Source organism: Callithrix jacchus, chromosome 7 (assembly GCF_049354715.1).
Source record: "Callithrix jacchus isolate 240 chromosome 7, calJac240_pri, whole genome shotgun sequence".
Taxonomy (NCBI): Eukaryota; Metazoa; Chordata; class Mammalia; order Primates; family Cebidae; genus Callithrix; species Callithrix jacchus.
The window spans coordinates 87262852-87279379 of NC_133508.1; the positions used below are offsets into that span (position 1 = coordinate 87262852).

At 41.4% G+C, this 16528-nt stretch overlaps 1 protein-coding gene across 10 annotated transcripts in view; it reads right to left on the reverse strand.

Annotated features, from left to right (window-relative positions):
- Positions 1 to 456: 456 nt before the first annotated feature.
- FAF1 (Fas associated factor 1) overlaps positions 457 to 16528 on the reverse strand; it is a 569750-nt gene continuing 553678 nt past the window's right edge. For all 10 annotated transcript variants that reach the window (XM_035251413.3, XM_002750807.7, XM_078331686.1 and 7 more), the window contains one exon: positions 457 to 2563. In XM_035251413.3, the coding sequence (XP_035107304.1) occupies positions 2480 to 2563 (84 nt within the window). In that variant the 3' untranslated portion in view covers positions 457 to 2479. The remainder of the gene's footprint in view (positions 2564 to 16528) is intronic.

Here is a 16528-nt window from a genome sequence, read left to right on the forward strand (position 1 = left end):
CAACACTTGCTTAAACTTTCAAACTAATGCTCCAAATGCACATCCAGCAGTCCAAGAACACAAGGGAGTAAACTGGAATGCGGGATGACAAAGAGTCCTGGAGCTTCTCTGTAAACAGCAGGGCGTAAGAATGCCGAGCAAATATTCAGATTGACTCACTTACTGAGTCTGGAGGCTGGGATGTAAAGCCCAAGGAACCCTAATGGTAGGAGGAAGAACTGCAGAGGACACTGCTATTTCTGTGGTGACAGCAAGTCATTTTAATGTTGTGCTTGTATTAAAAGGTATAAAATTGCTTTGGTCTCTGTCTGAAGCTTAGTAGACCATCATGTCTTGAGTGAACACTGACAATTAGCTGAGGCCTTTCCCAGTTATGAGGCCTAGAGCATAGAAAATCATGGGGCTGAGCAGGCCAGACTGAGAAGAACTTTCCAAGGCAGGCTGAACAAGGCTGTGTCAACTTCACACACATTCAAGTAGCATTTAATAACTTTTATCAAACTGGCTTTAGAGTAAAGTCTATATTGTTGTAATACAGAAGTGAGGGTGAGTGGGAGAGAACAATATAATGAAGTCAAACCCAAGTCAGACAGAACAGGTTAAACATGAAGGTCAATTCAGAGTACTTTCCCTCAAACCCCACCCACACCCCTGCTGCTTTTCCTGAGTATGACCTGAGTTCAGGGCTGCAGCTTCTTCACAGCAGCTACAGAACAAGGTCTACCTAGAAAAAAAAAAAAAAGAGGTCGTGCCCTAGTGCATCTGTAGCACTGGAAATGACTATCTTGTGGAACCATTAGATTAGGAAGATAGGCGTAGAGCTGGAGAGAAGTGTTCAGTTTGAACTTCCCTGAACACTCCCCCTGAAGGAAGACCCACAGTGGGTCTCCTTTCCTTTCAGCCTTCCTATAAAGACCCCTGGGGCCACAGAAGGCCCACATCTAGGCAGATGTAGCAGTACTCTGTGCTAGACAGTAATCTGGAGAGGTCCCTGGTTGGAGCGTCAGAGAAGACACAAGGTATAATTTTCCTGGCCAACATCTGCTTCTGGGCAGAAAGGAAATGGGCTGGCAAATCTCCAGTTCTGATTAGAATCTTCTGAGAATCCCTTGGCTGGGGCTAGGGGAACAAACCTGGCCCTTGAACTCTTTTTCAGACAAGTACAAAATGTCAGAATCAGGATCCCAACCCCTAGGATAAAAACCACAGGTGACACAAAAGCAGAAATGGAGAAAGATTTCAAGATTAAAAATAAATCACTGGCTGTGAAGGTATAAACAGTGTTCCCATGAACTAAACCCCAAACCCCAAATCTGTAGATTAAGAAAAACCCACACTTACTAAATCAAATCAAAAATTATATGCAGGTTTCAGGCAACACATGTCTTCTGAGTTGAGACCCCAAGTTTGCTCTCTTCAACATATGAAGTCTGATTTTTCAGCCATAGAATGAGATCCCTTTCACTTGAGCCCAATATCAAATACTAAAACATTAAAAGAATAAAATAGTAGAGCAAGTTCCTTATTACAGGAGAGTCCATGGGGCTGCTGATCAGATTTTGTTGATAGACAAGGTGCTTCAACACCAAGTGACAAGGTCCAAATGTGTGAGGGAGTAGAGGGAGAGAAAGCAAGAGAGAATTGTGTTCAGTTTATGCTGATGGACTAGCAACTTGGGAGCTGTTATCTGTGAGGTTCTAACTGCCCAAATGCAAACCTAACAGTAGCCTCCTGCCACTGGGCCAGATACTGAAGTTTTGGTACTAGTCCTCTCTGCACATAATCTCAACATTCACATTGCGAACAGTTGCCCTATGCTGCAGTGGAACAGCAAATATCTCCCAGGTGGAACCTGGACACCCAAGGCAGCAGCAGTAATAAATATCTTGCATATATGTCAAATTCAGTCCTCAAACAAAACCTTATATCTTAGTAAAGCCATCAGAAAGTACTAACAAAAATGGTACACTTTTTTCCTACAACAATGTTTACTCCCCATGCCGAGAATGTCCCATTTGACTTTTTTCCCTCTGCCCCTTAAAATTAGGTGACAAGGTAGAAATTCAGTCATGAAAATAAAAAGACATATATCAAATATACAGCATTCTGGTGTCACAGAACAGACAGAACTGTTCTAGACACTGTGGGGAGAAGATGGGCACTGAAGAAGTAAAAATTCTATTTAGTGATCACTCACACTTGAACAATGCATTCATCATTGAGGGAGGGTGAAGTGCAGGGGGTAGGGGAGAGTGGCAGAGTTGTAATTCTCTGTAATGAGGGTTGGGAATATATACTCATGGATGGGAAATCTTAAGTAGCTATGTTTATTATTACTTTTTCCAGCAATTTTGCAAGAGGCAGAAGTGTGACACTGAACTGAGTGAGACGAGCGTGTGGGTGGGTTGGCGAGGAGCCCTTCTCCTGACGCAGGCTGCCGGCTTGTCAAGGAACGGCTGGTTCCACCGCTGGGCCGTGTTTACTCTTTTGCTTCAAGGAAAAGTGTTTCTTGAGGGAACAGCTTTACCTCCAATAATGACTTATTTGGGTCCAGTTGAGTTACCTAAAATGAAGAACACATATTCAAAAGACTGAAACAAGCACTATATTCTCTACATGGCATTCATTTTATCTATGCACAGTGATTCTGAAACTATGCACTGGCATGAAGAGTCTGGCAGAATCTTATTTGATCTTCAAAATAACCTGCAAGGCAGGTGTTGTTATTCTCATTTAATCAGTGAGGAAACCAGAGCTCAGGAAGATCAAATCTTGTAGTTTAGTTTGGTGAAGCTACCTTGCCTCCTGCACAGCTCAGCCTGGCCAGCAGAACAGGGGACCTTAGGAAAGGTGCTGGTTAATGACTGACTGGCATTCCTAGAGACCTCTGCTTGGTTAACCCCTAATAGAGGGAAGGAACTTTTCTGCTTGGTGCAACTACAGCTAGCCTTTGGGGCTGACCTTCCTGTTAAAACTACATTATAAACTGTAGAATGGCTATTCCACCATGCCCAACGATGAATATCTCCCCTGGTTAGGGGAGGCAAATCATATCCTTGTTAATGGTATATTTAGTTTGAAAAAAAAAAAAAAGAGTCAATATCATAATACTTTATATTTTAAGAATTTAAAAAATCACAATTTTGTAATATGAACTATTGAAAGTCAAGCTAGACAAAATCTTGGCTCAATGGGATACATTAATCATATAGGGATCCTAAAATTAGGTTTATGCCCTTTTAGACAAGGGGCAGAGATGGGACATGCAGATTTTCTGAATCTGTGAGTGAGAGAAGAAACAAAACTTTCCTGTTTATCAAAAGAGGTCAGGAATGTTTAAAAGTTGAACAATACTGGTTTAGTGGAAAGGACATAGGCTTTGGAACTAGAAAGACTCTAGTTTAAATTACAGCTGCATTGGCTATCAGCTTTGTGGCTTTGGAGTTAGTATCAATCTTACAGGACCGATGTGAGAATTAAATGAGAAAAAATATATACTTAACAAAGTGTCTTGCCCAGAACAGGTGTTCCATAATGGCTGCTGTGTGTGAGAGCAACTGTAAAGATGGTGGACACACGGATAAATGAGTAGCTCCAAGTGTGTGTGATGGGAGGGCAAGCAATCTCTAGTCAGGCCTGAAGCTGCTGCTCTGCTGCTCTGGGCCTGATTGCAGCACCGGAGGCAGGCAATCTTATCTTCTACTTAACTCAAGATGCTTCTAATAAGATGGTTCTGGTGTCTTCTTCCAGGGAGAGGTGGGGGATACCGGGAAGGGGAGGCCCTGGGGGCCAAGGCCAAGTATCAAAGGCATGCTGGCAAGGGGAAGGGGGTGAAAACTATCTTCAGCTGTATCTAGATGAAAACCTGAGCATATCACTCAGGAGGGTCATTAAAAAGACACATCTACCCCTGGAATCCTTTCTGCTTATAAGGAACTCAGAGCAAAGCATGCTATATTTGTATCTCTTGGGTTGTGGGCAGATGGACAGGCAAGGAGTGGGAAGGGCCTAGCCTGCTGTCTATCTTCAAATGCACTGAGGGGCAAGCTGCTGGCAAATGTTTACCCACTTCCCCAATTAGCGTACAATACTGCACTGGCTTCTGTCAACAAACAGTTACACTGCCTCTGCTTCCCACTCGTTGGCATTTTCTGCCCAGCTGCTTCTGATAATGTTCTTAATTAACATGCCAGAGCTCTTCCAGCATCTTCTACTTTGTTATTTGTGGCTTGTAAATATAGTGTTTGCTGGGAGAAAGGATCATTGTAATAGTGTGCTAGGAAGCAAAAGAGCCCGGAAGGCTGAAGTATCAGGACTGAGTTGCACCATGCTGGGGCTGTCATATGCAAGGTTAGAGATTCATAAACCACATCTAGTTTTCATATGAGAAAGTTGTGTCCAAGAAAAGTTAAGTGACTTTCCTCAGTTACTTTGAGTGGGAGAGCTGGAATTTGAGAAGGAAGAAAAAATTTCTTGAATGCCTACCATATCACACAACATATCCACACAACAACCGTGCAAGACAGCAGAGATGATTACACTGAAGCTTAAAGTGGTTGCCACTTGTTTATAGCCACATCTGTGTATACAGCACAATGGTTAAAAAGAGTGAAGTAAACCCAGAGTCAAATCCTAGCTTTGTCACTACCTACCAATGTGACCTTGAAGAAATTAAATAACCTGAGAGCCAGTTTCCTCACCTGTAAAATGGGAATCATAGTTTCTCCTTTATAAGATGTTGTAACAGTTAGATGGAATAATGTTGGTGCAGCCTCTGGTACAGCGTCTGAGCCAGTATGCTCAGTAGGTGTAGCCATAACTGACTGGGTAGGGGCCCTGATCTTTCTAACTTCAAGGCTGCAGCTCTTGCACCAAAACCTCCTGGAACCCTGATCTATACCAGGATACCAGGCTATCTTTCTTGTTTCTTCCCCAGTGCCTAGCAAGAGTGCCCCCCTTTTTCTGATCAGGTAATGCCTCCATCTCTGGAGAACCCCGTCTACAGCTTCAGTGCGGCTGTGTCACCACTGGACTGCTTCGAAGCAAACATGGCTGTGCTGACTGCTCCCTCTGGTGCCCTAAAAATATAATCAAGCATTTTTTTTTCTTTGAAGGTCATTTTAAGTAAGAATTTCAAAGTGAGCAAGGACAATCTCTATTTCCATTCTTATTTGCCTGGCTTGGGCAAACCGATTAAAGGAAACCATGGGGAATATAGGACATCATGTTTCTCCTCAGCAAGATGGTGGCCACACTGTGAAACCATCCTGCAGTGCTCTGTGCCCTGTTCAAGAAGGACATGGAGCATGCCAGGAGGGACCTCCTGCTTAGGGATGAGCCTAAAAACTATGTTTTCCGAGATACAGCTGAAGAATGGGAGATATCTCCCTGGAGAGAGGGCATTGAGAAGAGGCGGTGGTGGTGCTGCTATATGGGTAGAGAGGGGGCTGTGCTAGCCCTCTTTGAATATCCAAAGGGCTGATAAGCAGAAGATAGTGCAGATGTGTTCTGTGCAGATCTGATGAGTAGACCTAGGGGTGGTGAAATAAAATCACAGGGAAGCAGAACCCAGCTAGTCAGAAACAACTTTTTACAGACAGACAGCAGCTGCTGATGTGGCTACTACTGCTTCTCTTCTTTTATCTTTCTACCTCCTCTCTCTGTTCTGTATTTTCTTGTTCTTCAGTTATCATCATAGCAGCAACTATCATTTATTGAGTGCCTACTATGTAGCTGGGAACCATGCTAAGTACTTTATATACTTTTAATGTAGTACCTTAACCAGTCCTCACAACAGGTCAGTGAAATAGGTATAATTATTTCTATTTTACACATGAAGATACCGTAGGTTATCTTGCCCAAGGCTGCAGACAGAATAAGGTTTCATACTCAGGTCTGAATCTAAAGCCGATGACATGAATGGTTCTGACTAACATGTCAACAGGCTGTCTTGCAGAAATGGAGGGGTAGGGAAAGTAGGGTGAGTGAACTCTCCGCTGTTCCCAGAAGCACTCAAATAGGGGCTTACTTGCAGATGAAGATTATAATAGCTAATGTTTACTAAGCATTTACTTTGTGCCAGGTATATGCCAAGCACTTTACTTTTATAAAATATAAAAGGTAGGTTATCTGAGGTAGGGAAAATTATTTTTATCTTACTTTATTTCAGTGGTTTTGGGAGCAGGTGGTTTTTGGTTACATGGGTAAGTTCTTTAGTGATAATTTCTAAGACTTTGGTGTACCTGTCTCCCAGGGACTGTACATTGTACCCAATGTATAGCGTTTTATTCCTTACCACCACCCACAACCTTCCCCCTGAGTCCCCAAAATCCGTTATATCATTTTTATGCCTTTGTTTTGAGGTAGGGGCAATTATTTTCCCCATTAAGCCAAAAGGCCAGTGGATAAATTGAGCCCTGGAGGAGATTAAGTAACTTGCCCAAGGTCTCAGAGCTATTAAGGGCAGAGCCAGACTGTGAATCAAGGCAGTCCAGATTTGGAACCCACTACATTATATTGTCGGAGGTATTGCTGAGAGTAGGATCCACACAGAGAAAGAAGTTGGATGAGATGATCCTGAAGTTGTTTCTAACCAAGCTTCTGGGGTATAAAATCTTCACTTTAAGAATGGCAATAAGTCAAGAGTCAGGAAGGAAGTCCTGAAATGTTTATAAAATACGAATACAAAAACCCAATCTGAGCTTGTGTTGTGCCATTTACTTGGGACTTTACTGAATTATTGACTCTCTAAATCAACAAAGAAGCTCACCCTTTGGGACTCCTTGGGGGAGGAGGGTCATTCTCAGATAAGAGGTATTGCCTGACTTTGTCTATAGTTAGAAAAGGAAAGTCAACCATCTTGACATTTTCTTCACTGTACTTAGAAAACCTAAATGGATATATTTTCTCATTAGCTTAATAATTTAGCAAACTGGCTTTGTGAAACATGTTTATATAACAAAAAATGGGACAGGTGTTCTTTGCTAAACAGAGCTATTCCTTTGTAGATCGATTTTCTTAGCAGATTGAAATTTCATATACTGTTTCCATTACTTCCTGGGCTTCGGTTCCTTTTCTAAAAAGCCTAACATTGCTGTTGAGAAAAATGTGAATCCATGTGACAGATTCTCATCCTAGGCCACACTGTGAATCCTGGAATGTTAGGGAGGGAAAGCTCCTTAGATACCAAATTGCCCAACCCCTTCATTTCATAGAAGGGCAATCTGAGGCTTAGAGAGGTCAAGTGACTTAGCCGAGGTCACAGGGTTGAATAGGAGCAGATACAGCACTCTGCCCCTAGAGTTTCTGACTTCTGTTTTGGGGATTTTACTAGTCACATCACTCTGCCTCTCACTTTTTAGTACCTGAGCATAAATATAATACTACAGGATGAGTACCAATAATATAAAAATCCAAAATGTTTCAAAATCCAAAACTTTTTGAGTGCTGACATCGTGCTCAAAACAAATGCTCTTTGGAACATTTCAGATTTTGGATGTTCTGATTTGGGATGCTCAACCAGTAAGTGAATATTGCAAACTCTGAAAAAATCCAAAATCCAAAACATTTCTGGTCCCATGCACTTCAGATAAGGGAAACTCAACCTGTACTACTAGGCTGGAAGTTACCTGAGGGCAGGAGTTGAGTAATACTAAAAAAGAATAGTAGCAGCAATACTTGTATAGCACTTCACAGTTTGTAAGATATTTACACAAACATTAACTCACAATTGTGTGAGGAAGTTTGATCTTTTACATTTAATTTTAATGAGGTAATGCTTTTATTTTGAATAAAATAAAGGATCTGGAATTAATATGTTATTTTAAGAAAAAATGCTAGGTTGGATTTTTTTCTTCTTCTTTTTTAATGTTCCTAAAGCATTTTAACAGTTTATGGGGGAAATGCATTGCAGTGGTATTTGAAAATCAGCCCCATTCTGTAGATTAGGAAACAAGACCCAGAGGCCGGGTTTGTCTATGATCACACATGTAAGTGGTAGAGGCAGAACCAGAACCCAGGCCTTCCGTTTGTTCCCTAATATTTTTCATAGTAACTCCCCACCTGTTACAAGTGGCCTAAAAGGGTTCTTTCTCATTCCATGAGTTAAGACTTCAGGTTCAATATGTAGAACTGGAAAACAATAAACCAGACAGACAGCAGCTGCTAATGTGGCTGCTGGGTTTCTCAAAATGTATTACTGCTTTTAAAGTAACATTTGCATTTGAGAAAGTTCCAGCATCATAAAGGCAGATGTTACCAAATTTTATCTAGTATTTGTTTGCTTGCCTCTGGTGACCAATAACCTTCATTCTCTAGACTGTGCTGGTAGCACTGTGAGCTGAGGGGGCTCTGCATATTCTGACTACCAGGAGCAACCCTTTGCCACACTGGCAGAAAATCTGTAAGTCTCTTTGAGTCCACACAGAACAAACACCAGAACCTCACCCATTCTCATCTTACCCCTTACACCAGTATCAAAGACTAGCATGTCCCATCCTCTATATTAGACACAGATAGAGCAAAATAAATTTCCCCGAGCTTAAGGAAATCCATCCCTTCAGTTATGAACTATGTACTTCAGAAAGCCCTCTCCTCTCTGAATTCCTTTGTGCTGACTGCCAAGGCTGCACACTATCTAATGTTATCAGGATATAAAGGACCAGACTATACAGGTTCCAGTCCTGACTCTAGCAGTATGACTTTGGACAAGTCACTTTTCTTGACCAGGCTTTAATTTTTGCATTTTTAGAAGTGTGAGGATGAGTCAGTGGAGTAAATTGGATTGCAGTTGAGCTCTGGAAATATAATAAACACTTAAGTTCAAATCTCTTAGCCAAGTCAGTAAGATGCTTACTTGTGCTCCAGTTTCCTTCTCCACTGGGTGGGTGAAAGGTTATTATAGGGATTGAAATAGCCATCAAGGGCCTGACACATGGAAGCTATTATGATTCAGTACCTTCTTTATGTGTAAATACATGTCATTTGGGTGGTTTGAGTTCCCCAGTGGCTGGAACTGTTGAAGTGTGATCCCAGGGAGGGATACCTGGTTGGATTCCCATTGCTATAACCTCCCAGCTGTCTGATGACCCTGGGCAAATTCAATGTTTACTTATAAAATTGAGACTTTTTTTGCCTCCTAGAGTTGTTGTGAGGAGTCAATAATATAAAGCTTATAACTCCTATTGGGGGAAGTATTTATTTCACATTTATGCATCCACATGAAATGACTTCTGGATGTCTTCCCTATCTCCCACATAGTGGTGACAATAAACTTATTTGCTTGGTGAATGTGGGAGAAGGATCTGAGCTCATCCCCTTCCTTTCCCTTTTCTGGAACCAACCTGTGTTACAAAGTACGAGGGCCTACTATATCCAGCTGTACCATGAACTGGGTGGACAAATCTGTCTAATTTACAGGCAAAAAACATATCAGCAAGCCCCTCGGCTGCTTAATCCCAAACAAAAATCTCTGATCAACCTTTTTGGTAACAAAGGTGATATTTTTATCGCCACCTGAGTCCTATGTCTATCTTTCAATTGCTCTTATGTCTTTCAATTAGTCTTGAACTAGTTAAGTGAAAGAGTATTATTTAATGGCCCCTAAAATCCCAAATACCTCAGAGCACTAAGCAAATACTTAAAAATTAGGTTTTGATGTAACATGATACAAGGGTCACAACCCGTTTTTTTCTCAAGGTCAGTTTGATCTTGATTAAAAGATGTGAAAATCAACTAGTCAGGGCATAAATTAATTTTAAAATACATTTCCCATCTGTAACATAAAGCCACAACAAAGATTATTCTTAAAGAAATGCTTCTTTAAAGCCAAGTTATTTGAATACAAAATAAATGTGCTACTAAACTTCCTTCTGAAGACCACATACATAATATTATTTTACAGTTCTCAAAACATTTTCACATGTATTATCTAAACCTTAAAGCTATCCTAATATTGGATTCATTTATCCTCATTTTTACAGATGAGAACACCAAAGCTCAAATAGGAACATTTCCTAAGCACAGTCATACAACTAGAAATTGGCAGAGCTTAGATTTGAACACAGGTCCTCTCCTTTCAAATACTAAAGTCCTTTGTACTCTGAGGCATATTTATGGGCTGCATATGTAAGTTCCCGGATTATAGTGAAGCTGACCATATTTGCTTTTGATTTTGTTAAAAGTTAGCATTTATTTTGAACTTGGGGGAACAACTTTTTTTTTTTTTGAGACAGAGTCTTGCTCTGTCACCAAGCTGGAGTGCAGTGGCGCGATCTCGGCTCACTGTAACCTCGGCCTCCCGGGTTCAAACAATTCTCCTACTTTAGCCTCCTGAGTAGCTGGGACTACAGGCACATACCACCATGCCCAGCTAAGTTTTTTATTTTTAGTAGAGATGGTGTTTCACCATGTTGGCCAGGATGGTCTCGATCTCTTGACCTTGTGATCCACCCACCTTGGTCTCCCAAAGTGCTGGGATTAGAGGCATGAGCCACCACTCCCATCCTAACTAATGTTTTTGGTACGATATGAGTAACCTATTCTATTAGTTACTCTATTAGGAAAACATGCTATTAAATATCAGAAGCTTAATAAGTAATTATTATCACCATCACTATAAAAAGTTACTATGGCTGGGTGCAGTGGCTCATGCCTATAATCCCAGCACTTCGGGAGGCTGAGGCAGGCAGATCACTTGAGGTCAGAAGTTCAAGACCAGCATGGCCACCATGGTGAAACACCATCTCTACTAAAGGTATAAAAATTAGCTGCGCATGGTGGCGCGTGCCTGTAGTCCCAGCTACTCAGGAGGCTGAGGCAAGAGAATTGCTTGAACCTGGAGGCAGAGGTTGCAGTGAGCTGAGATCATACCACTGTATTCCAGCCTGGGTGACAGAGCAAGATTCCATCCCTCTCGTCCCCGCCCCCCCCAAAAAGCAAGCTACCATTCATTTGGTATTTTTCTAAGTGTTAGGCACTATGCTAGTTGTTCTATATATTAGCTAATTAAATGGTCACAACAATTCTATGAAATAAGTACTCCTATTATTTCTATTTTACAGATGAATTCTCTGAGGTCAAAAATGGTTCAGAGACTTGCTCAAGATTACATAGCTAGGAAAGAGAAGGCCAGAATTGCACCCTGGTTTGCGAGCTTCCAGCCTACATCCAATGCATTACCCTTCACTTCCTCTCAACTTCTGACCTACTTCTAAACAGGGGACAGTTAATATGACTAACTGGCTTTCCCTTGGGCATAAAAAAAGCTACATTCTGCAGCTGTGTCATGGCTCATGTCCCTAATGGGCTTTGTTGTTCCACAAGAGAAACTCAAGTTGTCTTTTGTTACTGTCAACTTAGTCCTAACAGCTAATCATCTATTTTCTTTACACACCTTTTGATGAGCTAGGAATCCCTAAAGAAAGCAGTTACACCCACAAAGTATCAGAGGGAGAACTTAGGGGAATTGCTGGGCATATGCTGAGTCAGGGTATAAAAAAGCTTTGGTAATGATAAAGTCCTTTGCAAACATAGGGATTGTATTAATAATAATTATTATTATAAACAACTATGAGAACAACGCCAGTTGTAGCTCTTAGCAATTTCTTCTTTACCTTTGCTGCAGGTGGTAACACACCCCAAAATAAAATTTCCAATCTGGAAGGGTCCCTCTATGAGACTACTGTACGGTTTATCTCAGCTTCCGGTGCAGTTGCTAGGCCAGTCTGTCTCCCTGGACCACAGGAAAGAAGTGGCACTGGGGTGAGGGTTTCCAGGAAACAGTGACAGATGCTCCTCTCTTCATTACTGAACTGTGACAGATCAATTGGGGTGCTAGAGAATAAGGCTGGTGGGTTTCTGTGGCTGCAAAGAATAGGTGTCAAGGACATTTTCTTTCTTTGATGACTTTTTTAAGGTGGGAAAGAGAATGAAAGAAAAATTAAAGGAAGAACAAAGGGAGAGAAGATTAAAGTAATAGAGGAATAGAAATTGTGTCTTGTAGGCTGCCCTGTTTGTTCTTTATTACATTATAATAATGGTAACAAGAGCTAACATTTGTTGGAAGCTTACTAGGGTGCTAACTGTGCTAAGTGCTTTATAAGCACTACTGCAATTCTATGAGGGAGGTATATTACCTCCATTTAAAAAATAAAGACAAGAGGCTCAGAGAGATTATATAATCTGCCCAAGACTGCACAAGCAAGAAGGGGCAGAGCAAGGATTTAAAACTAGACCTGACTTCAAAGTCTGTGTTCTTAGCTGCCATGCTAGATTATTTCAGTATTGTAGTTATGTACTAGACTATTCTAAGTCCCTTGCTTGGGAGGACAGTATCCTTCACGTAGCTGAAGCGCCTATCTCCCCAATAACAGAGTGTATTTTAACTTAGGCATTTGGGCGAATTTACTCATTCAGATGTTACAGAGCTAGTAATTGTTAGAGCTGGATGGGCCTTTAGAAGTCATCTCTGTAGCATATGGGGACAGAAAAGCCCAGTGAGTGCAAAGACCTTTCTCAAATTTATTCAGCATTCATGGAAAATCTGGATTCTTCATTCCTAGCCTGTGCCTTTAGATGGACTGTTTAGTGAAGACACCAACTTTAAGGTATTATAATGTTAAAATGGCCTCAAATTTGGCACACTGTCAGGGACACCCTGGACACCAAACAAGAGATGTAACCTTCTCCTTATATTGATATCCCTAATAGTGGCTTTGGCCACTATACTATTAAATGACAATATAAGTGGGGAAGGCCCAGAGGGAATTCTAATAAGAATGGAATGGGGAGGAAAAAGCCTTCTTAGTCTAAAAACAGGAGATAATTCAAGTCTTCAGAATGAGAATAAAGAGCATAAAATGAATATAAAAAGAATGAGAACAGGCACATTTCCCCATCCTGGAAAGTCCTGGAATCTGGAAGACACAATTTCAAGTAAATAAAAGGAAGTCCTGCTTTACAGAACAATTTGCAAGCTCATTGTCCCTGAAAGCATAAACTGGATACAGGCAAATTCATGAGTGAAGATTCTGTACTGTGGCAAGACAAACCTAATGCAGATCAGCCCCAGCAATGTGCCCAGCTTACAGGTATGCTAAGACACTGATTGTTCTCAACCCTTGGGACAGCCAGGATCCTCAGAGCTGGGTTGCTTCTGCCTCTGAGCAGCCTAGTATAGCTCCCCAAGTAAGGCACACAAACACCGTTTTCAATGTGTGTGGTGACTTGTAAAAGGCTGGGAATCACTGAGTCAGGGGACATGCCTCACTTTCAGAGGCCAATACCATGGAAGCAGCCAGGTCCTTGTATAAAAGGTTGGTCCACAACACTAACCACTGTGTTTGGAACAAGACATTAAGAGACAACTGAAAGGGGAGACACTTGTTTTCTGGTTAGGTTTAAAATTGTTAGCTCAGCTTAAAAGCCTTCTGAGAGATCCTGATTGCTAGCCTCGGAGTTTCACTACTAGGCATGGATTAAGTGCTAATTAGAGAGGCAATAAAAAAAAAAAAAAGCACTGGTGGCTTTTAAATTCTAGCACTGCATGTGTGCTCTTGAGTAAGTCATTTAACCTCTTACCATAAGATAAGATCCGAAATCTGTAAGTTGGTGACAACATCACCCAATACCACACGGTCTCTTAACAGACCATGTCCCTCTGGGTCTATCTCCTTCACACTTCCACTTGTGAGAGAGTTGAGCAAAATGTCGGATCCTGTCCTGCTCCTTCTTAAAGTTCTTAAATGATTCCTTGCCAAAACAGGATAGTCCCCTTTTGTTTGGGCCTCATTTTCCCAGTTTGTCCACGGGTAGTGTTTCAGAGAAGGCTCCCAGCAGGCCTTCAATGAAAGACATGGCTGGAAGGGCAGTTTGGACATTGATCATTAAGAGCTCAAATATCTTATTAGGTATCATTTAAACTTCTGAAAAAAAATTTTTTCTCCTTGGCTTCAGAGAGATCTGGAGTGGTGGGCTAGATGCACTCCTCAGGCTGAGTGGGCTAGGGAGAAAGTGAGCATTTTGAATGAATTTTAATATCCAAGCAGGGCCATGTGAGCTGGTATGTGCATTGCTCTGCACACAAACACCACTCAAGAGCTGGAGCTTTGAACAGGAGTTAAAAGAGTTTAGTCCCTAACGACATACAAAAGACTTGCCGGTGTGATTTATTCTGATGTATTTACTTATCCAATTACCAAAACAGCAGGAGATCATTAAATTTTCTAGTTACCAGATGCAGCACGTTCAATATCTTAAATGTTACCAAGGCTCTCTCTGAGCTATTTTGATAGTACATTTCATCTACCCAAAAGCTTATAAAACTGGAAGGCAAGAATCATGAACAGAGCAGGTGTTTTCTTTGAAGGCTGGTCCAGCAAGCAGCCTATACAATACCAAACCTATACCAAAAATTCCCAAACTCCTGGGCTTAAGCAAAATTACCATGATGAGAAAGAAAAGTATTTAGGAAGAGAGGATGCTAAGAAAGTGGTACTTGAAGGAGGCTGGAGATACACACTTTTACCTGGCCTGCCTTTTCTTCATTCTTATTCCCTATATTCCCTATCAGTTTAGTTGTCATATCCACAAACGGTCAGGTGCTCAGGGCCGGCGAGGAGAGTCAGGGAACTGCAAACCTGACCTTCGCATGCTGCTCTGATTACCTATGTGCTCTAGGACAAGACATTTTTCATCCTGAGTTTCCTTGTCTGTTAAACAAGGATGTTGATACCTGGTGTACCACCATATGGACCTGTTATGAGCATCATGACAGCTTGTCCTATTAACAACATTTTAGAAGTGGAAAATATTTTCTCTCAAAAAATACATCAAATAAGTGAAATCTGGGTCTAAATTTTCGAATGGGTAGTAGTGGCTTGGCCCCAATGCTGCTTACTATGCTGATCTCTAAATATTATCCTCTCATAGACCCTATGCTCCAGACAATTAGAGCAGTTTGCTATTCCCCAAATATGTCTTGTGCTTTTCCTCCCTGAACCTTTGCCATGTTGTTTCCTCCACCTAGACTGTCCTTTCTCTCCAGTTCTACCTGTCCTGTCCCAACCTATATATTCTTCAAGGCTCAGCTCAGATGCTACTTTCTCCATAAAACCAGGCCTGAGTGATAGAGCCTAAATTAATCTGTTTCTCCTATTCCTGTAACAGAATTAATCATAGCTGGCATCATTCACTAGGCCATAGGTTCATGGAACACAGTGACCATATATGTTCATTGTGGTATCTCTCTCATATGCCTATCCCATTGTCCTGCATGTGGTCAATCCATGTTTACTGAACTAATACCTTTATTTCACCTTAGGATTCTTAGACAAGGCAGTTGCCAAGGTCTGCTGGCTGACTCAAGTTCAGCGTTTAAAGTGGAATGCAGGTACTAGCAATGCCAACGCTGTCTTGCTAAAACAGCATTCTTATACTTTGACCAGGCAAGAGATCCTAGAGGATCTAGCTCAAGGGATCAGCTACAGTTGCACACTGAGTTATCTGCTGTGCCTTTTGATTATTTGTTTATGAGTCTGTCTCTCCAGCCAGGTTGAATTTTGAGGACACATAAGAGATTTCACTGGCTCCCTATCCCCAGGTCCTAGCATACTGGTGGAAACAATAAGTTCACTACATGTTTGCTGAAAGACTGACCTACTGAATGGAAACTCGCCACTCCTCCCTCAGACCTCTTCCCCCAGCCTCATTCCTACAGCAGGCAGACTCCATTGGTGATACCATCAGCAGGACATCCCAGCAGGTCCCTTGGCTCTGGAAGCTCTCTGGCCTTAGCTTCTGTCAGTTCTGCTGCAGAGATACAGGGGCTGACAATAAGTCTGCATCAGTTGCCCTTTCAGAAGGGATAGACTTTTCCTTGTCTATTTAAACTGCTGTTGGAATTGGCTAATTAGAAGGATTTAAAAAATCTTAATATTCTAAACAGAGAAAACTGGTTCTGAATTATTAAGCAACATTTTCGATGCATTTGAATAACCTTAAGTGACTCAGCTGCCACCTGATCCTAAGCTCTAGCTCAGATAAATAAATGTGAAATATTGTCAAAGCCTTGGCTTATAGGAGCCTCCAGCTACAGTAAATAAAAGCTTAAGTCCCCACAAACTGCCTGTGACAGAGACAATGTCCTGTAAAAGGAAAGAAGATGATCTTAAATAAAGCTAGTAGGACAGGAAGCCAATGGTTTTGTTCTAGTTTTCAGAAGAGAGTTGTCAATGGCGCATGTATTATCAACATCCGGTCATTTAATCATAGACTCACATAATATCAGAGCTGAAAGAAAATTAAGAAAACATTTAATGTGTTCATATTTTGGATAAAGAAAAAAAGACCCAGAAACATATGTACCTTGCTTGATTTCACATAACAAGTGGCTAGAAGAATTTAAATTTTGCACCAGCTTAGTTCCCATCCCACTGAACTACATTCTTCTCACTTTTTTTTGATTAAAAAAATTTTGGAGGCCAGGTGCAGTGGCTCATGCCTGTAATCCGAGCACTTTGGTAAGCTGAGG